This window comes from Mustela lutreola, chromosome 14 (assembly GCF_030435805.1).
Source record: "Mustela lutreola isolate mMusLut2 chromosome 14, mMusLut2.pri, whole genome shotgun sequence".
NCBI classification, from domain to species: domain Eukaryota; kingdom Metazoa; phylum Chordata; class Mammalia; order Carnivora; family Mustelidae; genus Mustela; species Mustela lutreola.
This window is the reverse complement of record NC_081303.1, coordinates 1,697,180-1,724,342: the sequence shown is the minus strand read 5'-3', so window position 1 is coordinate 1,724,342 and position 27,163 is coordinate 1,697,180. Positions and strand designations below refer to the sequence as shown.

General features: G+C 44.3%; 1 protein-coding gene across 4 annotated transcripts in view; it reads left to right on the top strand.

Annotated features, from left to right (window-relative positions):
* NME7 (NME/NM23 family member 7) overlaps positions 1–27,163 on the top strand; it is a 276,360-nt gene that overhangs the window by 24,383 nt on the left and 224,814 nt on the right. For 3 of the 4 annotated variants that reach the window (XM_059145681.1, XM_059145682.1, XM_059145685.1), the window contains exons 2-3: positions 19,331–19,438; positions 20,180–20,346. In XM_059145681.1, the coding sequence (XP_059001664.1) occupies positions 19,331–19,438; positions 20,180–20,346 (275 nt within the window). The remainder of the gene's footprint in view (positions 1–19,330; positions 19,439–20,179; positions 20,347–27,163) is intronic. The other variant, XM_059145684.1, reaches the window with a different exon arrangement.

Genomic DNA, 27,163 nt, shown 5'->3' with positions numbered 1-27,163 from the left:
TGTTTCCATGTGATTTAAGAGAAGGAGCACTTTTGTATAAATAAAAACATTTTGTTGTGTAATGCAAAGTAATTTTTCCTGGAATGTAGCAGTATTGAGTATAGTATAGATTTTCAGTGCACTGTTGGAATTATGTCTGATACGTGTGGCCTGATTTTTATGGTTTTGCTTTTTAAGATCTGATTTGTATGCATATATATATGTATTTTAAAGATTATTTATCTGAGAGAGAGAGAGAACACAAACGGAGGAGAAGCAGGCTCCCCGCTGAGCAGAGAGCCCGATGTGGGGCTCGATCCCGGGACTCTGGAATCATGACCTGAGCCGAAGGCAGAGGCTTCACTGACTGAGCCACCCAGGCGCCCCAGTCTGATTTGTTGCATTGGGGCTGTTCAACTGAATGTTTAGTTGCAGACTCTGGAGACGGAGCAAACAGCAGCCTCCGTAGGCTCCTTGGCCCCATTTCCCTCAGAGACCCTTCAGCCCCTCTGAGGAGGCGTTAAGAGCGTGGGGTCTGGAATCACCTGTGTGTAAGCCTCTCTGTGGCCTCGGGCGTGTTTCCAGACTTACCTGGGCCTCAGTGTCCTCATCCGTGGAGTGGAGAGAACCGCACCCGCCCTGCCTACTGCTGCCAGGTGAAACACACAAGGGCTTAGAGCCACGCACTTAGCACATGGCAGGGGCCCATAGCACGTGGCAGGGGCCCAGCAGGAAGTGCTGGCTGCTGACTGTCACTGTCACTGTTCTTGTCTCATTGACGTGTAACGGTGGGTTTGGATATTTGGGTTTTATGATACTACTTTCCTTAAAGCCAAGGATTGTTGCTTAGAATGTGCAGAATGAGCCTGGCAGAAAATAAGCAGCGGATACATAATTTTGGAATGAATAAGTGAGTGTGGAGGGCAGTGTCTGTTCATCAGTCTGGTTTCCCCCCATTTTTCGAAATTGTGGTGAAACACACATCACTTTGAATTTGCCATCTTTGTCATTTTTGAGTGTGTAGGTCAGTGGTGTGGAATACAGTCACAATGTTGTTCAACCACCGTCCGTCTTGTAACACTGACACCCTGTAGCCAGCACACAGTTGCTCACATGTCACTCTCCCGCAGCCCCCGGCAACCCCCCTCCTTTCTGTTTCTGTGACGCTGGGTGCCTCATCTAAAGGGGATCGTACAGTGTTTCTCCTTTTGTGACTGGATTATTTTACTTCGCATTATGTCCTCGAGGCTCATCCATGTTGCAGCGTATGTCAGAATTTCCCTCCTTTTTGAGTCTGAGTGATACTCTGTTGTGTCTAGACCGCATTTTTTTACCGTTTCGTTTGTTAACCAACACTTGGGTCACTTCTACATTTTAGCTATCGTGAATAAGGCTGCTTTGAACATGGTTCGATGTTTTCTTTCCATCTGCCAGTGGGATCTTAGAGACTATTAGATACAGAAATACAGAGACTATTGGTGTAGAAAGTATTCTATAGTGTGTATGTTTATCAGACTTGAATTTAAGTCCTGGTCTTGGCGCTTAATGAATGCCAACACGGGGCTCGATCCCAGGACCCTGAGATCATAACCTGAGCCGAAGGCAGAGGCTTTAAGCCACTGAACCACCCAGGCGCCCCTCCTTCCAAACTTGCTGTGTCTCCTGCACGGTCCATCCTGCTGGCTTTCCCAGAACACTCTCCTCCCCCTTCTTCCCAGGTCTGCCCTCTTGCGGCCGTGGTCAGACTTGTGTGGACTGTTCTCCTTCGAATGCCTGTAGTTTTGTACCACACAGCCCATGTCTGAGTTATTTTTTATTACGTTTTTGCTATAGTTTCATGTGTGTTGGTCTTTGTCATTTAAGAATGATTGCAAAGCACCCAATGATCTGGATCATGGTCTCGTACATGCCCCTTTCTCCTGCCCAGGAACTAGCGCAGAGTCGAGACGGGTGTTTGTTCTGTGTCTCTGTGCACGTGGTCTGGAGCCTGCGGAGGTCATCCCTTGTGAAAGGAACCCACACTGTCCACGTTTTTTATACGCCTTTTGATAGAAAAATCTGATGTTGGACTTTTAGGAATAATCAGACGGGAAGAGTGCGGCGTAGTGCCTGGTGCTGGATCTTTTCTTCCCTTCCCTGCCAGGAGTGTTTGTCGGCGTCGAGTCTGGGCACCTCGGTTGTCATCCAAAGGGCTTGGGCTTCGTCGCTTAGAAAGCACTATTTTGTCTGCTCACTGATTAGGTGAACTCGTGCTTGTGAGAATGCGGAACGGTATGGGCCTTGGCTGATGCCCGTTAAGAAAAACTTGTAAACATGTTAGTGACCAGCAGGGAGTAATCACCTGAATTAATAGATGCGCCATGTAAAGTTTTTAAGAAGTAGAAGCAAAGTAGTAAGATATTAAAAAACCCATATACGATGGAATCTTTTGTAATCTTGCAATAACTGACAGTTCAGTGGCCATGTCAATGCCCGGCCCAAGGACACTATACTGGGTACTGAAACCGTTTTCAATAACAACAGCTTATTCTGTGAGTCTAGTTTTGGAGCAAACACTGATTGTGTATCGGGTGAGTGCCAGCTTGTAGAAGGCACTGGGTAGGCGCTTTGGGGGATATAAGGATGAATGAGGCCCTCGCTTTCATCCTCAGGAACTTCCATTACAGTAGAAAGATGAGATGTGTATGTGAACAACCGTAAATATGCTTCCTAAGGCTCAAACCGAGGGCAGGGGCTTTCAAAATGCTGAAAATATCTTTCCCCGGGGAGGCTTGTGGGGAATGTTATTGAGCAGGTGGAATTTGAATTATGTCTTTGACAAGAAAATGTGAGAAGATTTTGAAGGAACAGAGAGAGGGCCTTCAAAGTTTAACGAGAATTACCATAAATAACAAGGTACATGGTGCGTATCATTGATTCAGGTCTGGTGTAGTTAGAGGTTTATGTGAGCCACATTCAAAGTTGACGCGTGACCCTGTTTTGGTTTGTTCCTGGAAAAACTGAACCAGCCGGTTGTGCACTCGCCATAGAGTATGTCTGGTGCTTCTCTGCTCCGCTCCCGGAAGGGGCCAGCCAGGGCACCCCAGGATGTGGTGGCGGGTCCCGACTGCTTCCCTGATTCCTACCCCCACTCACCCCTGTGAGTGACCATTTGTGCTTGGCTATCGACCCACCTTTGCTGGTATCTCCCAAGAAGAAGGGAGTTACAGGGCTGTAGGTCAGCGCAGTGAGGGAGCTGGTGAGAAGGCCACCGTCTTCCCGAGCGGATGGGCTTTATTTTGGCAAACCCGTGTGTGACAGGTTCTCTTCTCTCTTTCTTTCTCTCTCTCTTTTTATAGCATTTGCTCAATAAACAGGACTCGCTAGACATTTTGGTTTGCGTCAATGTTACATACTTTAAAATCTGGAAGAGTAGGAAAGGGGATGACGGTGGAAGATCTACAGTAAGCCGAGATGGGTCACGGTTTTACACTGCTTCGGTCTTAAGCATTTCCTTGTGCAAGTGATAGACCAAGGTGCCGTGAAGGCTCTTCAGGGCTGTCCTGTCAGGAGCAGAGCTGGTGTTTTATAACCTTCGGCCAGAATTTCCCAGTTCTTCGTAGTCCACTAAAGGATCGTTTTAAGTAGTAACAGGAATCCTTGGTTATCCTGGCATCGATCTGTAACGATGGCTGACTCGTGAGATTCCTGGGGAAGGAGGGGAGTCTCTAAGGTTTGCTCCCCGTGTTGCGAAGTGAGAAAATGTAACGAGAAATGCCCTAACAAAGCTTGGAGCGAATCGGATTGTGTTTTTAATTCGTCTCATGTGTCACTGCTTGATGGAAGCGAAGACAGCTGTGTGGCATTGAGTTACGATCTCGTAGATTCCAGTACTGGATGGAGATACACATCCAAGTCCTTGAACACGTGTGGAACTTGCTGTTTAGCTCTGGAGCTAGTTCTGTAGATGCGACTGTCCTTGCCGGCTAGGCTAGAACCGCATGGTCCCGGCGAAGTGACGGGTGGCTCTTCTGCTGGACCCGAGGTCAGTGGTTCTGAAACACTGCATCCTTCTCGCCTCCTCTTTCCGGGAGAATTTTAAGCCATGTGACTCCTTGTTCTGCACAGTCCTGGCCCAGCGGCAGCGCCAGTGCTGTTTCCTGACAGCCTCCCGGAGCCACAGACTCGCCTTTCCCGGGCCCTCGGAGCTGCCCCTCCCAGTGAGAGGATGGCTCGGTAGCCAGGCTGAGTTCCAGGACCCCCAGAAATGGTTTCCTCTGGTTCTGTGAATACACACTTATGGGCAGTTTTTAATCTAGCACATTTGTTTTCATGACTGATACTTTGTTTGGTTCTAAAAGGGAACAACTTTTCTAAGGGTGCTCCGTCTGAGTGTGGAGGGAGAGGCTGGGTTGTTCTATGGCATTCTCCAAAGTTTTTTGACCTCATTTGTAGGCCATGAAGTCAGTTCAGCATGTTTTAAAAAAAGTAGAATAGAAAATAATCTTAGTCCATAGCATCCAGTAAGGATAAATGTTGCTGCGCGAAGTGTGTCAGTAGTACATGTGCAGGAGTGAATGTGCGGGGTCATGATGTGACTTCGTAACTGTGAGCGATAATTCAGAGCTTGAAAGCCACCATTGTGGCGGAGTTTCAAACACATGGGAAAGGAGTGATATAATAAGAGGTAGCTGTTGCTAAATTGTATGTGCTTTCCGAGATAAACGAACAACTTTGATAACTAGGAATCTTTTCTGAATTAGCTTCTAAGCTGCTTCAGCAGTCTCACTCATCTAGCTTGTAAACTTCTTCCACTCCTGTCCTCTTGCTCGGTATAGGGTTGACCCTTGAACAGCTTGGATTTGAACTGCCCGATTCCCTTGTGCATTTTTTGTTTGTTTTGAAGATCTGGCAGGAAAAGCAACAAGGCGTTTACAGGTGCCTGCCCCAGGCTCCGCAGGACTAAACTGAAGGTGACTATCGCAGAGGTCATGCCTGCTGTCCTCCGAGTACCCAGGGAAGCCTGCTCGCTGCTGCCAGCCCCGGGGCCCCCAGGACCAGGAGGGCTGCAGGTCACCCCATGGACTGTTGGGGACTGTTGGAGTGAGGCCCAGGGCTGAGACCTGGGGAGAGGACTGAAGAGGAGGAACACATCCAGGAGGCAAGGAGGGTCCTGTGCGTGGAACCTCGGCTCTCGAGTCGCCCCCAGCCCCCACTGTGTCTGTTGGTGCCAGGGCCAGGCAGATGGGCCAGCTGTACTACACGCACAAGCTCCCTCTCACTGCTGCCCCTAAGGAGCGGAGGCCACCAGGCTGCCGAGTGTCGCCACTGCGGGGGGCCAGGGCCGTCCCTACTGCCCGTCTAACCCAGTCCACCTATGTTAAAAGGTGAAGGAGGGTCAGTAGTGCATCCTCCAGACTGAGCAGGCCCTTAAGTACCAACAAAGTGAAGCAAGCCGCTCCGTACCATCAGGGATAGCGTCTGATTCAGCGAAATTCACTCATGGGGGATTGGGCAGTTGGACAGAGGGATAACCCAGGACACGAGGCAGCTGGTGGCTGTCCCTATTCTCTACTCCTATATGGACTTTAGTCCCCAAGTTTTATGGAGCAAGGGGCTTGGCGGTGAGGTCGCAGGGTAGTTATCTTGGAGCGGTGCCGTCTGTGCGACAGGGAGAAGAGATGCAAGGCCAGAGAGGGAGTCGGCGTTCTCGGCACTCCTGCAGCCTTTAAGCAGATCTCTCTCAGCAAATGTAGGTTTAGTGCTGTATTTCCTTACGATTTTTAAAATAACTTTTCTCTAGCTTGCTCTCTTACAGGAATACACTACTCCATACATATATACAAAATGTGTGTTGGCCGCTTATGTTATTAGGAAAGTTTTCAGCCAACAGTAGGTTATTAGAAGTTAAGTTTCACAGGAAGGAAAAACTATTCCTCTACCCTTTGAGGTCTTCCAACTGGACTAAGAATTAAATTTACATGAGGCAGTAAAGGGAGAAAAAAATGAAAGCTGTATATGGCATGGGTACCTAGTAACGAGATCGACACCCAAGTAAATGACCGCAAGAGGTGATTTTATCTTCCTTAGACAAAGAGACAGTAAGTTTCTGAGGAATTGACAGGGTAAGGAAAACAGATATTTGGGAGCTTTAATTAGTAAGGCATTCGAAGGGGAATTTGGGCTGAGGTAGTAAATTAGAAAAAAAGAAACAAGGTTTTCTTTTTAAATTAGAAAAAAAAAAGCTTTGTGGATTCTAAAGTCTCTATCTCTGGTGATAAGGAGATCTTCTTAGTACAGGGAGGGTGTCTTCCATATGGAAGATTTATTTTATGTTCTGGAGTGGGGGTTCTGCATGTCCTGACAGTGGCCTTTTCCCAAGTGGCTTAAATTCTAAATAATCGGTATCCACTGTGACGCATTTTGGACAGCCTATTCTTGGCTCCTATAGGAGTCAGAAGTTATACGTGGTTTTTGGATTGAGCACGGTTGGGTGTCCTAACCCCCAAGTTGTTTAAGAGTCAACTCCACACTTTGACACTTTGATGATATCAGTTAATATTATATCTTAACAATGACCCTTTGGAGTCCTATAATGGTGAAATATGCAAGCAGCAGCCATTTAAAAATTTCATTGTTTACAACTTGAGAAACCAGAAATACAGGACTGTTTTAGATACAGAAGAGGTGATTGGTATATAATGTCCTCAGGGTTTTAAAAATACATTTGTCTGAGAAAGCAAAGTTTCTTGGGATGATTTCTTGAGTTACTGTTTTGGGGCAGACGATCCAGAGTACTGGTTTTCAAGATGCATTCCTGAAAAGCTGTTAGTTACATAACAGAGTTCTGTAACCAGCAACAATACCCTTCTGAGTAGGGAGGCGAAATAAGACATTTCCAGCTGGAGGTCTGACGTCTGCTAGATCTCTGAATATGTAATACCACCTCCTTACTGTTACACTGCAGTTTCTTCTCTTTTAGGTATGCTTTTCTATTCTGTGAACTGAATAATTTTTGTTCCGAGAAATCTGATATTGACTCTGTAACTCCTTTTTCTTGATCTCGTACAACCTTTTTTTTTTTTTTTTAAATCGAGGTCTAGTTGGCTCACAATGTTTCATCAGTTTCAGGTGTACAACCTAGTGATTTAAGAAATCTGTGCATTATGCTCTGTCACCACACATTTAGCTCCCGTCTGTCACTGTGCAGCACCATTGTACTAGCTTTGGCTGTATTCCCTATGCTGCACGTTGTGTCCTTTTTTATGACTTAGTTACTTCATAACTGGAAGCCGCTATCTCCCGCTCCCGCTCCCCTTCGGCCTCCTTCCCACCCTTTCCCCTCTGGCAACCCTCAGTTCTCAGTACTTACAGGTCCGTTTCTGCTTTTTTTTTCATTTGGCTTTTAGGTTTTAGATAAAGGTGAAGTCATGTGGTATTTGTCTTTCTCTGACTTACTTCACTTAGCATTAGACCCTCTAGGTCCATCTGTGTCATCAGAAATTGTAAGTGTCTCTCTCTCTCTCTTTTGTGATTGGGTGATATTCCATTCCATTGTGTGTGTGTGTGTGTGTGTGTGTGTGTGTGTGTGTGCATCTCACATCTTCATTCATCTGTTGGTAGACACTTGAATTGCTTCTATATCTTGACTATTGTCAGTAATTCTGCAGTAAACATATAAGGGTGCATATATCTTTTCAGGTTAGTGTTCTTATTTTCTTTGGGTAAATACCCATTAGTGCAATTATATGGTATTTCTATTTTTAATTTTTTGAGGAACCTCTACACTGTTTCCCACAGTGGCTGCCTCATTTTACATTCCAACCAACAGTGCACAAATGGTCCTTTCTCTTCACCTCCTCACCAACACTTGTTATTTTTGGTCTTTCTGATTCTAGCCCCTCTAACAGGCGAAAGGTGGTATCTCATTAGGGTTTTGATTTACATTTCCTGGAGGGTTAGTGCTGTTGAACATCTTCTCCTGTGTCTGTTGGCCATCTGTATGGAAACATGCCTACATGCCTATTCAGGCCCTCTGCCCATTTTTAATTAGATTATTTGGGGTTGGTGTTGAGTTGCATAAATTCTTCATGTATTTTGGTTATTATCCTCTTATTGAATCATTTGCAAATATCTTCTCCCACTCAGCAGGTTCCTTTTCATTTTGTTGATCGTTTCCTTTGCTGTGCAAAAGCTTTTTATTTTAGTGTCGTCTCAATAGTTCATTTTTGCTTTTGTTTCTCTTGCCTGATGAGACTTATCTAGAAAAACTTTGCTAAGGATGATATCAAAGATACTACTACCTACACTTTCTTCTAGGAGTTTTGTGGTTTCATGACTCACATTTAGGTCTTGCATCTGGTTGGGGTGTTGGTGTGCAGCGTCAGAATGTGGTCCAGTTTCATCTTTCAGTGTGGCCATCCAATTTTCCCAGCACCATTTGTTGAAGAGATGGTCTTTCCCCCATTGTATGTTCTTGCCTCATTTGTCATAGATTAATGGACCGCATAATCGTGGGTCTATTTCTGGGCTCTCATTCCATTCAGTTGATCTATGTGTCTGTTTTTCTGCTGATACCACACTGTTCTAATGACTACAGCTTTGTAGTGTAGCTTGAAATCTGGGCTCGTGGTACCTCTAGCTTTGTTCCTCTTTCTCAAAATTACTTTGGCTCTTGTAATACATGTTAAGTGCAATCACCAGAAACACATGAGCAGTGCTGCAGTAACCATCAGAGCCCTTCAACCACTCTAGAATGATTCCTGTTCTTTCTAGGATGGAGGCCCAATGAATTTCCCATTGCTCGTACTATCTGATTTCTTAGCACTATCTGCTTTTGTGGTCAGATGAGCCCTGTGGAAAGACTTCCTTTCTCACTGTCTTCTACCTATGTTGCCCTTTTGGTTGACCCAGAACTCCTGATGTTTTTCTTTTTCTTTTTTATTTATTTATTTATTTATTTATTTTATTTTTTTTTTTAAAGATTTTATTTATTTATTTGACAGAGAGAAATCACAAGTAGATGGAGAGGCAGGCAGAGAGAGAGAGAGGGAAACAGGCTCCCTGCTGAGCAGAGAGCCCGATGTGGGACTCGATCCCAGGACCCTGAGATCATGACCTGAGCCGAAGGCAGCGGCCTAACCCACTGAGCCACCCAGGCGCCCTCTTTTTTTTTTTTTTTAAAGATTTTTTATTTATTAATTTGACAGAGAGAAATCACAAGTAGATGGAGAGGCAGCCAGAGAGAGAGAGAGGAGGAAGCAGGCTCCCCGCTGAGCAGAGAGCCCGATGCGGGACTCGATCCCAGGACCCTGAGATCATGACCTGAGCCGAAGGCAGCGGCTTAACCCACTGAGCCACCCAGGCGCCCCCTGATGTTTTTCTTGATTGAATGCTTTTGTGTCTGGAAATGAGTATTGATTTTTAGCATCAGACCTTTGTTTGAGTCCCAGCTCTGGCCCTGACTGGGTGTTTGATCTATGTAATCCCTGGATAATTAACCTTAGTCCCTCTGAACCCATTGTCCATTGGTGGAAATGGGAGGGGGAACGTCCAAAACAGGTATGGGGTGAGAGTCAACTGAAATTAGGTTCTAAATGTGCCAGACATACAGTTAGCTTATCTCCCCTCCCCTCCCTACCTGCTTCATTCAGTATTTGGTTCTAACTGGTCTGAGAGGTAAATAAGATTTGTAAAGGTTAATTGAAATAATAGCAGTTTAGAGAACACTGAACCAGTCATAAGTATAAGCAATCAAATGTGAACAATGGACCCTACTGTGTGCGCTAATGGTAGTTGGGTACCCTAAAAAAAAAAAAATGGCACTGCCTGCCTTCTTTCCTTTTTTGTTTCCTTTCTTCCTTTTCTTTTTAAACATTCTATATGTTTAGTACTTAAAGGTGATGAAATTTTTGTCAGTATATGCTGAGTTTACACGTTAACATATTGGTTGCTACTAAGTGTAATATTTGATATGACCTTAAATATTAACTAGAGAATGTAAATACTGTTTTATTTTCCAAATATCTTTGGTTTCTGTGCTGAGTGAAAGTACAGGGTTGATTTAAAAAAGAAATTTTATTTATTTGACAGAGAGAGAGAGAGAGATCACAAGTAGGCAGAGAGGCAGGCAGAGGGGGAGGAGGAAGTAGGCTCCCTTTCTGAGCAGAGAGCCCGATGTGGGGCTCGATCCCAGGACCCTGAGATCACGACCCGAGCTGAAGGCAGAGGCTTTAAGCCACTGAATTTTTTCAGATCTACAATTGGCAACAGTAATTTCATGTTGATTAGTGTAATTTATGATTTTTTCCAATGGTGCCCTTCCTTTGAGATGTTTGAATTTTAATACTCATGAATAATGGGTAACAGATGATGTTACAAATTTTAAAAAGAAAACTGCTTAGTTTTTTATTGGTGAAAACTTGAAGCTCTCTAAAAAGCAAGATTTTGTACGCTTATACCAATTTATTAACATGATCTTAACAAAAAAAATTGCTTGTTATTGCAGAAATAACCATATACCTCCAGTAGCTTTTCTTTTCATAATGTATAATTTCAGTCACATTTCTATTTTTCTGTCCTTCACAAATTCTTTTTTCCTTCACACTGATTTTCCTACAAGGGTCTTTAAAAAAAAAAAAAAAAACCTTACAATTTACTGGGATCAGCTGTGGCTGAGGCCGTGGTGTCACAAATCAGGAGAGGCTGCTCCTCGTATCAGTGCAGGAGATAAGCATGTTGGGGGCAGCTCTGAAGTCACAGAGGGCCCTGCCAGCCACCGTCACTGCTGTGAAGACTTCGGCAACAGAAATCCCAAGTGCTTTATGCACACTAAGGCGTTTAATCCCCACATCTGGCCTAGGAGGAAAGTTTGTTACTTTTCTCATTTTATAGGTACAGAAGTCAGAGCTTAGAGAGGTTGGTATCTTGTCCGAGGTCACAAAGCCCAGGTCTTTCAGACTCTAGAGCCCATGCCCTTACCCATTCTGACGTAGTCCCTGGCCGATCCTCAAGAAAACCCCATGTAGTTTCTGGGTCTTCCCTGCAAGCAGCACAGTTCGGGGCCATGCCAGCTGCCACCAGTGCATGGTAGCGACCCCGGCAGCAGCAGGAGCAGACTCCGTTGGGCGTAGGCATTGTACTCCACAGCCTGGTAGTGCCAAGTGCAAGCAGGGTATATGGTTGGTGCTGTTGGTCATCAGGAGGGCAGTGGCTCTTTCTGACCAGTACTGCTGAAGTGCATGAGGCCAAGGCACAGTTCTGCTTAGTGGCATAAGCTTAATAAACTTACTCTTGAACGAAGGGACAGTTTTACTTAAGCGCATGTGCCTGGAAAACATTGTTAGTTTCACATGATCCTCGTGTGGCTCGGCCTTCCCTTAAGCAGTGACCGAGAGAGGTATGGTGTGATTTGATTTTCCGAGGGCCTGGTTGCCCTTCAAATAGCATTTCACGTGGAATTTCAACACTCTGGGTGAAATTTCCTTAAAATCAGCATTTTTTTCTTACAAATTGTGTGAAATTTTATGAATTTTATATTCTGTTCAGTAATATATATGCATTTGTTATAATGCAAAAAACGTTCACTTGACTTACCATTGAGTCAGACCGAAGCTCTAGGAAGACTCTGTCCGTACCTAAAGATGATTGAGGAGCACTCTCTCTACCCATCTCTGCCTCAAAATGAATGCACAGAGAATTTACATGCTTCACAAACATTAATTCAAAAAGGATTGCAGACCTAAATGTGGAATGCAAAACCGTAAAGGGCCACCAGAAGCACAGAGAAGCACAGTGGTGAGTGCCGTCACCCGGGGCGGGCTCGTGGACGAGAATTGTTGCGCGTCATCCAAGTGATACATCAGGGAGTCGAAGTGGTAAAGAGGGAAGTGAGGGAAAGAGAGGCTGGTGGGTTGCGAATGTGGGGAAGCACCATTGGGCTGGAAAGAGGGAGACGCTGGACAAACCAACCAGGACGGGGGGTGTGGCAGGGGACAGACTGCTCGAAGCACTGGACTCGGGGTGGAACATGTTCAGGTGACACAAAGGCCCGCATGTGGCACACTCATCTGTATTCTGTCCTTTTTTCCAGCGTTATCTGAGCTCCATCATTGCCGTGTTCATAACCAATATACAGGTGGTTTTAAAATTCACCCATTTTACAAAAGAACATTATTATTTCTGTTAATTGTTGCCTATTTTTTAAATTTATTTTTTATCTTTTTATTATTTTTTTAAAAATATTTATTCATTTGACAGAGAGAGACACAGCAAGAGAGGGAACACAAGCAGGGGAGTGGGAGAGGGAGAAGCCTACTCTCCGCTGAGCAGGGAGCCCGATGCGGGGCTCGATCCCAGGATCCTGGGATCATGAACTCAGCTTCAGGCTCAGCTTCAGGCTCAGCTGAAGGACTAAGCCACCCAGGCGCCCCTCACTTTTTTTTTTTTTTTTAAACAAAAGAAGGAAAAAGATTTTCAAAATGAATAGAAGAAACTTGCCTACATAATTAGCATGTGCATGGTTTAATCTGACTATTTTTAAAAAATGACTGCAGTGGGGAGTGACTCATACCGGATTGCATTTGAATAGATGCAGTTTTCATATGTTACATTTTAAAATGACATTTTCCTTTTTTAGGTGTAGCAAAATAAGTGGAAAAACAACCTGAGGTTTTTCTACATTTGAAAAAGCATACCATCAAAGGGAAATCAAAAATAAAAGTTGTTAAGCACTGTACAGCACGTTCTGATGGATAGTCAGATAAACAGTGTAGAATGGATTTTAAGTAAAAAATTAAAGGACTTATCTTAACTGAGTCAGCTGTGACGTAGAACAATAAATTCAGAGCCACGAGTTCTAAGTTCCTGGAAGTTGCTCCATCGGCTGTGAGACTGTAAGGGTCGTGCAGACAAGGCTGATGTTTGTTTCTAATCGCCAGTGTCGTATCTTGACGTGTCTGAGGACCTGGCATAGGATGTAGGACATGGCAGGTGCTCAGTGCCGAGGAGATGAACTGATGGGCGGGAGTCAGATGATGTGCGAAGTCGGTTGGCCTTGCCTTAGGCTTTTCAGTGGGCGAAGAGTGAGGCCTATACCAAAATTTGGGATATTTCCTTCACATTCACGTTATACCCTGTGCTTGCTTGTTTTGCTTTTAGTTTGTTTCTTTGTCTTCCTATTCTGATTTTCTAGTTTGGTTAATAGAAAAGAACTCCAGAGGTTCTAGGTGATGTGTGATACGAAGGGCCTACTGACAATAATGGCTTTGTTGGGTATTCAGTTAAACTTTTCCACAGTTAAAGAGGAAAAAAAAAACCAGCTTCAGTTTTTCAGTAAAATTTAAAATTAAACTATAAAGAAAACTACAAATTAGAAAGCAACTTGACCCCTCTTGGCATTGAACAATAAAAAATACAAGCATCAAACAGGGTAAAACAATTCAGAAACGTGTACATTGAGAAGTGGCCTCCCCACCCCCAACCTGCCTCCCCACCTGCGTCCCCGCCCCCGACCCTCCACACACTCCCCAGGGCAGCTACTTCTGACATATTCTTGAGTGTCCTTCTGGAAAATTGTTCCCTACCCGTAGTAGGATTTTAAATTGAGAATTAAAGATTTGGGTCATCACCACCCAAGTTCCTCGGCAATGACAATGCTCATTATGTTGTTCAGTGCTGATCTTCTCGGAACAGACTCACTCTTTGTTCGGGTCGATACTCCGAGTACAGTTTCCCACTGGCGTCACGTGCAGCTGCTGTTCACAGTCATCCACGCGCCGTTTCTTACTGTTTGCGGTCTCGCAGCCCACTGTGCTTCCTGCCGCTTAACCTCTGTGTGGCAGTTCACTCCTTCTACCCCTCCCGGCCCCATGCAGCATATGAAAGCTTCTATTCCTTTTTTTTTTTTTTTTTAAATTTTATTTATTTATTTGACAGACAGAGATCACAAGTAGGCAGAGAGGCAGACAGAGAGAGAGGGGGAAGCAGGCTTCCCGCTGAGCAGCGATCCCAATGTGGGGCTCGATCCCAGGACCCTGAGACCATGACCTGAGCCGAAGGTGAAGGCTTAACCCACTGAGCCATGCAGGCGCCCTGATTCCCTTTAATTGGCTTTCTTCTTTGCTTTTTGGCTATAGTGTGTGTTGGGGAGGCTGTAGTGTGTGTAGGGGGGGACCCTCTGAAGGTCCCTGGCTCTGTCTGAAACTGACAAAGACTACTAGGAGCAAAGCATATCGATTTGTTTAGTTTCATGTGACATGGGGGCTCTCATAAAGAAATGAGGACCTTAAGAAACAGACCTGGTATTTCTAGCGAGGTGTAATGGAGCAGGGGCAGTACGGAGGAGGGTGGCGGGTTAAGGAGTAGGAGGCAAATGAGGGAAACTGGAGGAAACTCAGCGAGGCCTGTTTGTTGGGATTTCCCCCCCCCCCCTGTTTTCCTTTGTCCTGAAAGATAAGGGTGCTCCTTTCTTCTGGGAAGGTAACTCTCCTACAAGAGTTTTATAACCTATTTCAGAGAAGAGGCTTGGGAGAGGGTCAAAGTGACCTTCCTGCTTCTGCTGTTTCCGCAGACTCCTTCAGCTTAAAATATTCTGTATACGTAGGTGCCAGACTTCAGGAGTAGTGTGCCCTGAACCACATCGTGTCAATAGCTGCTTACAATATTAAAAAAAAAGTAGGTGCGCATTAGTGCTTAGTTATGAAATTGGAACAAATCGTGCTTGAGTGTGAGGGACCCTCTACCTCACTGTGTATAAATTATATTTAAACTGTTCCGAGGAAGGAAAACGATTTGGCTACTTTAAGAAAAAGTCTCTTTGTGCTTCAGTGTGGTCTTTGTTCCACATAAGCCTGTATCTGATGGAAGCTGAGACCTTCACTGTTCCTGTGACCATGGCCATGACATTCTCGTCAGATCTGCAGCCAGAACACGGATGTGTCCCTTCGTCTTGCTTCAGTGTTAGGTTCTCCCTCTCCAGCCAGCCCTGAAAGCGTGGTATTATGGAGATAGCAGAGTCATAGCCCGGGTAGTTTCCTGACTTTGTGGCAGTCACAGATGCTCACTAGGCCATAGTTTCCTACTCCGTAAAATGAAGGCTCAAACACAGTGATTTCCAGGTTTGACATCATTATCATTTCAATGAATCACATTAATCTGATGAATCCCATTCTTTGCTAGTCTTTGCCCAATTTAGCTGAAAAATAATTTTTTTTTTTTTTTTAAATTTCAAAGGTGACTTTGGTCCAGGAGGGCTGTGGTGCAGCCATGTGTGTAGCAGGCAGCAAGGCCATGGCTAGACCGGACGGGACGTTCCCAGGGAGCACGGTTGGTGCCAAGTCCAGAAGTGCCATCGCTACCCGCTAGGCATTATTTGACTTTAGGAGGGAACTAGGGTTTCTACTGCAAAGATAAATCAGAAAGTTAAGTTTAAATCACATTTAAATACAGTTTGTACTTGGCATAGTGGGCCTTTTTTCGGAGAGGAGACTTATTTTTACGTAGTTTTAAACAATCTCGTTGAGAGAAATCAGTTATAAATGAAGGAATGCGTAAACTTTTCAAGAGAATATGAAGGATTTTTCTTCTTTGTATGCAGATGTTGTTGTGAATGAAGCTCTAGGTTAGAATCCGAAAGATCCAGTCAAGGAGCTTAGACGTTGTTGGAATCTTGTGGACGTGTTTCTGTGCGTGTGCCGCTTACTTACCAGAGACAGTGAAGTGGCGTGGTCTGGCCAGTTCTCCTTTCAGCATCTCGTTAGGTGGTCATTCTGAGGAAGTTTGTAAAGATAACACAACTCTTTATTCCTTTCCCATCGGAGTGTAACCTTTCGTATCTGTTGACATTTTCCCCCTTTACCTTAGACAAGAACTGCTTTTCCTGTTTTTCTTTACAGTTCATGACTACCGTAGAATAACTAATGCTCATAGTGAAAATTGATTTTAAAGCAGCAACTTACGGGCAGCACAGAATGTGATTTCCCACATGACATCTGCTTTGTAACATTTTGTGATATTTTACACACTAATGGTATCTTAGAAGGACACATTTCACTGTTGATTTTTTTAGGATTTTGGAATTGGGATGTAATTGAAAAGTAGTGTTTGTTAAATATGTTTGATGTCACTGGGAGTAAAATTCTTTCATTGCATTTCCTAATAATCCATTTCTCTTCTCCTAGATGGTTGTTACAGGCCGCAGAACTTGACCCTGTTTAGAATTACTTAGTTTTACATAGGAGAGTGGTTAAATAACTCCATTCATCATTGGATTTGACCCGTTGAATGGATACTTTCTGTAATAGTGACTTCTGCATCATTTGGACTTCAGTCCTTTGCAGTCTGAAGGACTGAGTTCTGACTTACTTCTTTGGTGTATAACTTCGGACCAGTGTTCAAATTTTTTGAGCTTTACTGTCTTTGTCCATGAAATAGGGATACTATCTACATTGTTGTGAGGATAACATGAGATCATGTCAAGAGCCTGCTACTTGGTACTCTAAGAAATTAATGACAACCATTAATCACGACAATAACAATAATTTCTAGAGTTTGAACGTCATTGATTTGTTAAATATTCTGATACCGCTTTCCCATTGTCTGAGGAGTAGGAGAGGCAGTTCATTCTAGCAGAATAGATGGTGAGAAGCCGAGCAGAATATCCCTGATTTGTTTATGTACTATTTTAGGAGAGATTCTTGTTCACTAATATTCATTGGAATTTGAGAACAGATTGAGCAACTGATGTAGGAGATATTTTCTTTGCTTCACGTAATTTGAAGAACACTCTCTACCTTTTACATCCTTTATATTCTCTTTGACATGCATCCAAATTCAACATATTTTATATCCCACAAGATATTGTTTATTTATTATTCATTAATAAGACATTGTTATTTTGCATGCCAATTATTTACTTACATTTACCCAATAACCGTTATTTTTCAGCCCTGTCTTTAACTCCTTGAGTTATCTGGTATCATTTTCCTTTTTTCTATGGAACTGCCTTTAGAATTTCTTTGAATGCAGGTACCCTGGTAATACATTTTCTCTTTTTGCTTATCTAGGAATGTCTTTATTTCACCTTTATCTTTTGGAGGAAAATCTTCGCTAGTTAGAGAATGGTAAGTTAGAGTTATTTTTCGTTCCTGAATTTCCAGTTAAAAAAATAGATGCCCACACTCTGTGAAATTCTTCATCTTGATTTCTTTATGCCATCCGTATTATTTTGAAGCCTTCGTCAGGATATAAGGAGGCTACTCGTGATCTCTCTCTGCTGTCTGTCTTTCTTGCATCTGGTCGTCTGTTCCTGCGGTTGAGGACGCAGTGGAGAGGCAGGGAGCCAGGATGGGGCGATGGCCCCGCGGTACGGTCAAGGACTGACCCAAAACTTGAGAACTTCGTGAGGGTCAGCTGACCCTCGGGTTTGGCCGCGCCGCCGCCCTGTGGTGCTCCAGGAATGACCGCGGAAGGTCGCAGCGTTTACCAGAGCGTCGTGCTCCGTGGGTCGTTTCTCTCCCCCGGCTCCGTGAGGCCGCTGAGGGCCGTGGGACGAGCGCAGATCCCAACCCGCCCCTCCCCAGGATCTTTGTCCCTCAGACCTGGGCTGTTCGGCGGCCGCCAGTCCAGGCTTGGTCTTCTCGTCCGGGCGACGTCGCGGCAGGCTCCGCTCGCTTCTCTGCGTCTGCGCGGCCTCCGGCGGCTGCGGCCGCTCCTCCGTCTCCCGAGCGCGTTGGTGAGACGCCGCGCATGCGCTCGGCCCGCGTGGCGCGCAGGGCCTGGGGCTGCCCGGGAAGCTCCTGCCTTCCCGCCTGGCGCGGCCTCGGACAGACGATTCCTCGAGTCTCCGTGTTCTGGTTGTTCCGCGCCCCGTTCGCCAGCAGCTGCCTCGTCAGTCAGAAACGAAGCTGCTCCGTTAGCTCCCCGCAGAGCGGACGGTGCGGCTGCTGCGCGGCGCGGAGAAGCGGAAGCGGAAGCGCGAGCCCCGCGGTTTCCCTTCCGGCCGCTCGTGCCCGGACCTTGCGCTCCGTGGTCGGGGTTACGCGGCCAGTGGGGCTCCGAGGACCGGAGCGTGTTCCTACGCGGTGAGCGTCTCGTGAGCGACGCAGGCCTCCGCTTTGTGCCAGCGGCGGACCATAGCGCTCGGACGCAGTGACGCCTGCGCCTCGAGAGGCTGTTTGTGAGAGCGGGAGGCCAGTGTGAGGAGAGGCCTTCGCGAGTGTCGTGCTCCGCCCGTATCCCCGAACGAATAAGCAGTATTGAAATGTGTATTTGGGATGATTATGGGGAAAATAGTGTCCGAAGCTATCCACAGTACAGTTCGGGTCTAATCACCAAGTGTAGACAGCTTCTTCCGTGGGAATCTGTAAGGGAGTTATTGACCTCAAAGGCGCCTACCCTAGAGCTGAAGCAAAGAATCCGGAGTTCGATCTGGAGTCAGGAACAAAACTCCGCAGTCCGTCCTTCCTTACAAGCCCCTGACGTCCGCCTTCGCTCATTGTAAGGAAGGACTTTGGGGCCGAGGTACTTTTAACAACACGTGCGGTCGTCAGTCCTGCCGGACGGTCCCGGAAAGGCCGGTCTCGGACCGACCGGTTTCCTTTGATCTTGCGCGGGAGGCATCGACCTCCGGCTGGGGGGCTGCCGCGGCCGGGCCTCCCGGGCTCCAAGTCCGCGCTGACCGTCGCCCCTGAGACCCGCTTCCCAAGGCTGCTCCTCGCCAGCCCCGACGGGAGCGGGGGGCTCGAGCAGGCCGGTCCCCTCGAGGGCTCGTTGGCCGCAGCCCTGCCCGCTGGTCCTGCCGCTGGTCCTGCCGGTCCCCCGCAGGTCACACAGCAGCCCCGGCGAAGCCTTTCTCCCTCTCCTTCCCTCTGGTTCGTCCCGCCGCCCGTGTCCGTCCGCGCTTCCGCTCATGGGGCCCCCGGACGGGAGTAGGACTCGGGAGGTTTAGTCCTGCCGTGGTGTCTGCTGCTCGGAGGGCCTCGGCCCACGCTTCACACTGGCGTCTCAGCTTTGTTCTCCGGGCGACTTTGCTGTCCGTGTGCGTGTAAATTTGCGTTCAGAAGCCTGGATTATTACAGGACACAGACCAGGGGTTCACGTTCTGAAAACTGTTGATTTACTCAGGGTGAGTGGTGGCTGTGAAGTATTAGGCAGTTCATAGTCATCATTGAGAAAACTAAGGATATTTACGGAAAGTACAAGGAAATATTTCTGGGGGTCTGCTGACAAGTAATATATTGTTGAAAGCAGCACAGTAAATAAGTAGTAACAGATTTATCTTAGTTACAAATATTTGGTAGGCCTTGCTTTCAACTTACTTGATTTATACAAGAGAGCTTATATTTTATGTTAATGTAAAATTCTTTCTTTGCAGAATCATGATGAAAGATTCGTTTTCATTGCAGAGTGGTATGATCCAAATGCTTCACTTTTTCGACGTTATGAACTTTTATTTTACCCAGGGGACGGGTCTGTTGAAATGGTAAATAAACCTTTTTTTCCCTTTAAAGTTAGCAAAGGGAGTGAAGTGGGACTAGGAAGAAGAGTAGGACTGACTTCTGTGTACTTGCCCTTGAGAATATGTATATATGTTTCTTTTTTTTTTTTAACGAGAATTCTTTTTTTGCTATTGTAATTCCAATACAAGAAGGTAACTTCGTGCCTTTATCTTTAATGTCAAGTAGTAATTAATACTTTTGATTGGAAAACGGAAGTGGGATTATTCATGTTTTAGATTAAGCAATAGTCAATAAGTGAAAGTCATAGATAAAGATTATCATGGTCCTAAATATGTTGCCATTATTGAAAGCTGTTACCTCTACAGCAAGTCAAATTGAAGATCAGGTGAAGAGAGTCCCACTTGTCTCTTTTTGCCTCTTCATTGGCAACCATTTTACAGGTAGATCTCTTTGGTATTGGCATTCTGTGTAGGGAAGAAAGCAGAAATTTGGAATTTTGGGGGATTTCATAAGCACTAATTTGCTGAAACATTTGGCAATATATTCATGGTTTTTTGAAGTATTAAATTTGTAGTAAGTTTTTGTGTTATTACTAGATTGGACTAGGAAATGCAGAAGTTATAAAGGAAATTATGATTTGTAACAAAAATGAAACCATGTAAGCTATGTTTAATAAAGTAGAATTAAGAATCATTTCTAATTTATAGGAAGAGTAACACTGTCTGTTGATACTTCTGTGTCTTACTGTGTTGTTTTTGTTCCAGCATGATGTGAAGAATCACCGCACCTTTTTAAAGCGGACCAAATACGACGATCTTCATTTGGAGGATTTATTTATAGGCAACAAAGTGAATGTCTTTTCTCGACAGCTGGTGCTGATCGACTATGGGGATCAATACACAGCTCGCCAACTGGGCAGCAGGAAAGAAAAGTGAGAAAATCCTTTCTTCATTCTTTTTTTTTTTTGTTTTTTAAGATTTTATTTATTTATTTGACCAAGAGTCAGAGCACAAGCAGCAGGCAGAGGGAGAGGGAGAAGCAGGCTCCGTGCAGATCAGGGAGCGCATGCGGGACTCGATCCCAGGACCCAGGGATCCTGACCTGAGCCAAAGTCAGACGCTTAAGGACTGAGCCACTCAGGCGCCCCTGTTTTCTTCATTCTTAAAACATTGTATGTCTTAATGCAGAAGACTAATTTCTTGTTTTTATCTTGTGTTTTTATAGTATCGGTACTTTTCCAATTCAGTGTGAGGACGTTGTTAGGATTTTGAGGAGTAGATTCAGCGATTGGCTCTTCACTCAGATGACAAAGCGAGAGTCTTAGGTGATGATTATTTTCTGGAGCAAAAAATATGGACTTTTTATATGTTCTCATCTTTCTTTGTAAGATGCATTGAACTGGGAACTGAGAATGTTGGAACATAGATAGTATTGGTGTATAGGATAAACCTGGCTTATGGGGAAAAAAATAGTGAGTGGCAGAGCAGGGAAAGCCCTGTGAAGGTATTTGAGATGGATCCTGAAAGATGAATTGGATTTTTTAAAAACTATTTTTATTAACATATAATGTATTATTAGCCCCAGGGGTACAGGTCTGTGAATCATCAGGTTAACACACTTCACAGCACTCACCACAGCACATACCCTCCCCAGTGTACATCACTCAGCCACCCCATCCCTCCCCCGACCTACCAGCAACCCTCAGTTTGTTTCATGAGATTAAGAGTCTCGTATGTCTGTCTCCCTCCTGATCCCATCTTGTTTCATTTTTCCCTTCCCTACCCCCCCCCCATGGCCCCCCTATTCTGCCTCTTAAATTCCTTGTATCAGGGAGATCATATGATAATTGTCTTTCTCTGATTGACTTATTTCACTCAGCATAACACTCTCTAGTTCCATTCATGTTGTTGCAAATGGCAAGATTTCGTTTCTTCTAATGGCTGCATAGTATCCCATTGTGTATATACACCACATCTTCTTTCTCCATTCATCTGCTGATGGAAATCTAGGCTCTTTCCCTGGTTTGACTGTTGTGGACATTGCTGCTCTAAACAATGAATTGTTATTTTAACCGGTTAGATCAAGAGTAGGATGCTAGTCACAGGAATACGTATAAGCCGGGGTTCGAAGGCAGAAAGTTGTATGTCATGTACTGGGAAGAGCCCATTGTTCTGTGACTGGCTTGGTTGTTAAATTTTTTAAAAAAACTTTGATTAGTATAATAGCCTGAATTAGGATGGTAGCAGTAGGTATGAAGAGGAAGAAATGTGCAAGATTGACAGAAGCAGAGGAACAGCAGGCATGGTCAGCACTCAGTGATGACTATTACTACATCAGGCATGGTGTTCAAGAGATCTGTATGGGTTATTTGAGTGCCATGACAACCTAATAAAAAGGTACTATTATGATTAGCTCCGCTTTGCAGATGAGAGAGTTGAGGCTTGGAGGAGATGTTAACTAGCTTGCTTAAGGGCAAGAGGAAGGGCAAGAAAAAGCCCACAGCCCAGTGTGAGGTAAAAATGGGAGGATTCAGTCATAGGAGAAAGGAAGGGACCTGGAAAATGGTTGCCCTCTTCCTGCCTCAATCCATTTGCATGTCTTCGGGCACCCAGCACGTCTCCTTACATGTTACAAGTGCTGTATCTGTGTTGGTCTAGTGAATCAGTGGATAACGATTTATTTATTTATTTATTAAATATTTTTTACTTATTTGTCAGAGAGAGTGAGCACAGGCAGACAGAATGGCAGGCAGAGGCAGAGGGAGAAGCAGGCTCCCCGCTGAGCAAGGAGCCTGATGTGGGACTCGATCCCAGGACCCCGGGATCATGACCTGAGCCAAAGGCAGCTGCTTAACCAACTGAGCCATCCAGGCGTCCCAGTGGATAACAATTTAAAACTCATTGTCTACTCTTGCCTTTTTAAAAAATTTCCTCCCTGTTTACAGATGATGACCTTTGATCTAGTTGACCAAGGTGTTTTTGTGTAGATTGTAACGAATGTTGTCCATCCTTGAGCTTTATACACAGACAGAACATGTGCCTGATAAATATTGCCCAAATGAAGAGAAAATGATTGCTACAAAAACAATAAAAAAGTTATATAGTTATGATACACAGAAACAAACTTGTCTTGTTCACAACTGTGTCCCTAAAGACCGTAATCGTGATGCCTCAAACAATCAGTTATTCACAGGGAATGCCCTGCAAAAAAGTGCTAAACGAATGAGTGAATTGGTTTACATCACTGAAAATAGTTCTGCCTGGAGGAAGAGATGGAGGCTGGCTGGCCTCCCCAGCTTCCCACTCCGCTCCCACGGCACGTGGCCCGTCCCGTGATGCAGAGACACCATAGCCCAGTGCCTCCCCATGGCCGTGTCTCTAGTCTTTTCCACGTATCGTCAGGGCTGTGTTTGTCATCCTGACTCCACCTGAGTTCTGGTTTAGAAGAGACACAGAGAATGTGGGAGACACAGCAGAAGATCAGGCTATACTGACAACAGTTACTTTTTACTAATGTTTTTCCTCTGAATATCAATTTTCAGTATTACTAAGGTGGCATTTTAATTTTCAATCTCTGCGTTTATTAGTTTGCAATCTTCTGAGGCTAGAATGACTGTATTTGAATGAAAATTTACTTCCATTGTCATCTTTTTCGGCTTCAGTTTCTGTGGCTTATATATTGTCTTGTCTTGGGAGATTCCCTGCATTGTGGAGTGATTGTTATGTAAGTAAAAGTAGGGACCACTGGTGGAAGGTAAGGCTCTCTGTTTATAAAGCTCCAATTACCATTTAATTTGATTGGAAAAAACAAACAAACAAACCACCTGTCCAACTGTCTTTTGAGGTCTACCACCAAAATAAGGAGCTGACTGTGTACTATCTGAGTAATTCCAGTAGTAATACTCTTCCTGTGACTTCTTTACAAGCCCCTCATAGCCCTTTCTACAAGTCCTTTAGAATTCTTAAGGTGGCTTTGTGCTTGTTGTGGATATTAGTACACAGGTGGTGGTGGATTGGGACGTGGTGAATGCCTCATTAAAAAAAATACTCCCAGAATAACTTGGAAATAGGGAAAAAATTTGAATGTTAGATAAGTAGAACTCTTCCATTGTTATGAGATCTAATGGTGAAAGTCTACAGGATTATGGAAACACCATAATTCCTTTATGTGCAAGTAATAAATATAGCTTTAATTTTTTTGATCACATGCTGTATGCGGAGGGCTGTGATAGGCACTTTTCATATGAGTCTCAGTTCAAGACTACGTTAAATTTTCATTTAAACTAACAAAAGTAAATGAATTCGAGAGGTAGGGCTAATAGTATGACCCAATCAAAATAAAATAATAATGCCTGTAGGAATTACAATTTGTGCATGTGTATATACTTTATTTTTTTACTTGTTTTGGGAGGGTGGTGGAGCAGAGGCCCAGGGAGAGAGAGAATTTCTCTCAAGCAGACTAGACTCCACACTGAGTGTAGAGCCTGACCTCATCACCCTGAGATGATGACCTGAACTGAGTCAAGAGTCGGATCCTTAACTGACGGAGCCCTGCACGCACCCCAAGATATTAATTCTGTCTGTCTAAAGTGAATGTCTCTGATTCTGTTTTATAGAACAGTTAAGTAACTTGGCCACAACCACAGAGCTAGAAAGTCAAGGGAACCAGTAAGCCTTGCTGCATTTGGCTCACACTCATTCTCTATTAAGCCTTTAACACGCTGGTAGATATTGTTGAACGGGACTGATTTCAAAAGAGGGGGAACTAAAGAATGTGAAGACAGATTTTAAATATTTGGGCTTTATAAATATGATGAATAAATATGATATATAATAAACTAATGAACACATATTCAGTATTCTATTTTTACTAACTTAAACTGTTCCACCATTTTTTTTTTCACCATTTTCTCTTTTGATTCTTCATTTTCTCTTTTGATTCTTTGATTCTTTACTAGCCCTGCATGTGGGCTAGTAAATCCAGCAACCATTTGGCTGATTTAAATAAACTTCAGAATTCAAGTTTTAAAAATCTAGTCTCATTTCAATGACCAAAAAAGTAGGCATATGGGGAAATAAATACATGTATGTCTCTCATAATCCTATAGAAATAACCTGTATATAATAATTACAACTTAGTCTTGTTCTCAGTGCGTACAGTATCAAGGGTAATTTATGAAATCAAGACATTCCTGTTCTGGTCCCTCATACTCTGCTCCTTTCTTTATATCGAGAGAAATAGTAGGAGAGAAAAGTAAAACCGATCTCTTTGGGCCCATCAGCTCTTTTTGAGGCAGTTATGCAGATCACTCAGTATAATTCGGTTCAGCTCTCAGACCAGCCTTGGTTGTCCAGTTCCCCTAGACTATCAATGTATAACATTTGACTCACATTTCTACTTTTTTTAAATCTCTTTTTTGAGTTATAATTGACATTAAAAAGTTGCAGCTATTCAGGGCGCCTGGGTAGCTCGGTTGGTTGAGCATCTGCCTTCGGCTCAGGTCATGATCCCGGAGTCCTGGGACCGAGCCCCACATCGGGCTCCCTGCTCTGTGGGGAGTCTGCTTCTCCTTCAGACCCGCTCGGCTCTCATGCTCTCTCTCTCAAATAAATAAATAAAATCTTTAAAAAAAACCCACCGTATTAAAAAAAAAAAGTTGCAGCTGTTCAATGCATATGGCTCAATGACTTTGCAGATAAGTCTACACTGTAGAACTCTTACCACAAGGAAGGATATAAGTCAGTCTGTCACCTCCGAAAATTTTCTCCTGTTCTCTTTATTAATTTTTTATATCGGGTTTTTTTTTTGTGTGTGTGTGTGGTAACACCCCTTAACATACAATTTACTCTTTTAGCTAATTTTAAATCTTTTCTCTCTTGTTAAAGCTCCTCAGATCAGGGACGCCTGGCTGGCTCAGTCAGTTAAGTGTCTGCCATGGACTTGGGTCATGAACCTGGGGTCCTTGGATCAAGTCCTGCATCAGGCTCCCTGCTAAGTGGGGGGGTCTGCTTCTCCTTCTGCCTACTGTTGCACATTTTTTCAGTTGTTTTTGTGAAGCCAATGACTCATTATTATTCTTCTATATAATCAGTTAACAATTAGACTTCACCACTTTTGGCCTTTTAGTAGTATTATTTTTTATTTTAGACGTTCTGTTTGGATTTATTTTACTTTTTTAAAAAGATTTTATTTATTTGATAGACACAGAGAGAGAGATCACAAGTAGAAAGAGAGGCAGGCAGAGAGAAAGGAAGGGAAGCAGGCTCCCCGCTGAGCAGAGAGCCTGATGCGGGGCTGGATCCCAGGACCCTGAGACCATGACCTGAGCAGAAGGCAGAGGCTTTAACCCACTGAGCCTCCCAGGTGCCCCAGAATTGTTTTATTTTTGCTTAAATCAAAGTTTCCCTTAGGGTTGTTCCCTGGTAGAGAGCTCTCTCAGCTGCAAATGTCCTTATGCCACTTACATTCTTGAAACTACCCCCGTATGTATGGCATATTTTTTTGTTTCTCTGTGCTTTATTCTGAATTTGTTCAGAATTCTTCTATCAGTTGCATCCAGTCTTCTGTCAGACCATTTGGTGCTTATTTTCATTTTTGTATTTTTATCCCTCGCTATTCCAACAGATTCTTTTTCGAATCTGAGTACCCGTTGTTGATAGCTTAGACTTCCCAGTTGCCTGATACTTGCAGCTTCCTTCTCAGTCCTGCCTTCAGCCATGGTGCGCGTGGCCGTTGTACGGTCCACGTTGGAGTGCCAGTAGCTGAGCTGCGTGTGGGGCTTTCTGTTTTGTGCTGTGTCTTCTGGTTCTCCCTCATGTTGGTCTTTCTCACGTGTGTGTGCGGATTGTCATGTGTCTGTGTGTACGTGGACATGTATATGGGTGTGATACGTGTGTGTTTGCGTTTGCATATGTGTATGAATAACTTCGTGAAGGATGAAGTGACCTTCTGGGATGGAATTGTGTTTGCGTCTGAGTGTTGCCTGGCGACAGCAATCTGGTTGACGTTACCTGAGTGAAAACTGGGAAGTTCCCAGGCTACCTTAGTGATGTGACCTTGGGCTGTCAGGCCAGGGAAGGCCTGCTGCTTTCTGATTCACCCTTAGGAGGTAGCCTTTGATCCTAAGTAAATAATAGGGAGAATCCTGTTGGGTTTTCTTCCCCTTTCCCAGTGATGTGGTACAGATTAAAGTTCGGATTAGCCAGACAGAAGCAGTGCTGGCAAGGTTGACGCAACTTCCCTTCTCATTTGTCTGGGTCTTGATTTTTTGTTCACTTTCATACTCATAATTGTTTAGTGTCTTGTCAATTTATTTTTGCTATAAAAATATCTTACCTACTGTTTTTCGTCTTCAGTGGAAGGAGTGCTCTGAACCACTGTGCCATTGTTGCCAGGCGGAAGCTCTGGCGCAATGAGGTTTCCTCCAAGCCACAGGTGCCCATCTGAGGCTATTCTCCAGATTTCCAGGGGGCAAACACATGCTTTATGCTTGTAAAGAAAACCTAAAAGAAACTACAAATTTGGCATTGGGTTGATGTTTTAAAATGAGTTTTTATATGCTTAAGGCCAATATGTATAAACTTTTGAAATCTTTACATCAATTAATATAGATTGAAGTTTACAAATCTATTCGTTCAGGCGGGTAATGTTCAGAGTCTCCAGTGCTGTGCCATCTAGGCTGTTTGTGATGCAGCGTCTTTAACCTGGACACATCTGCTGCAGCTTTTGCCTGGAGCCTGTTGGTGGAG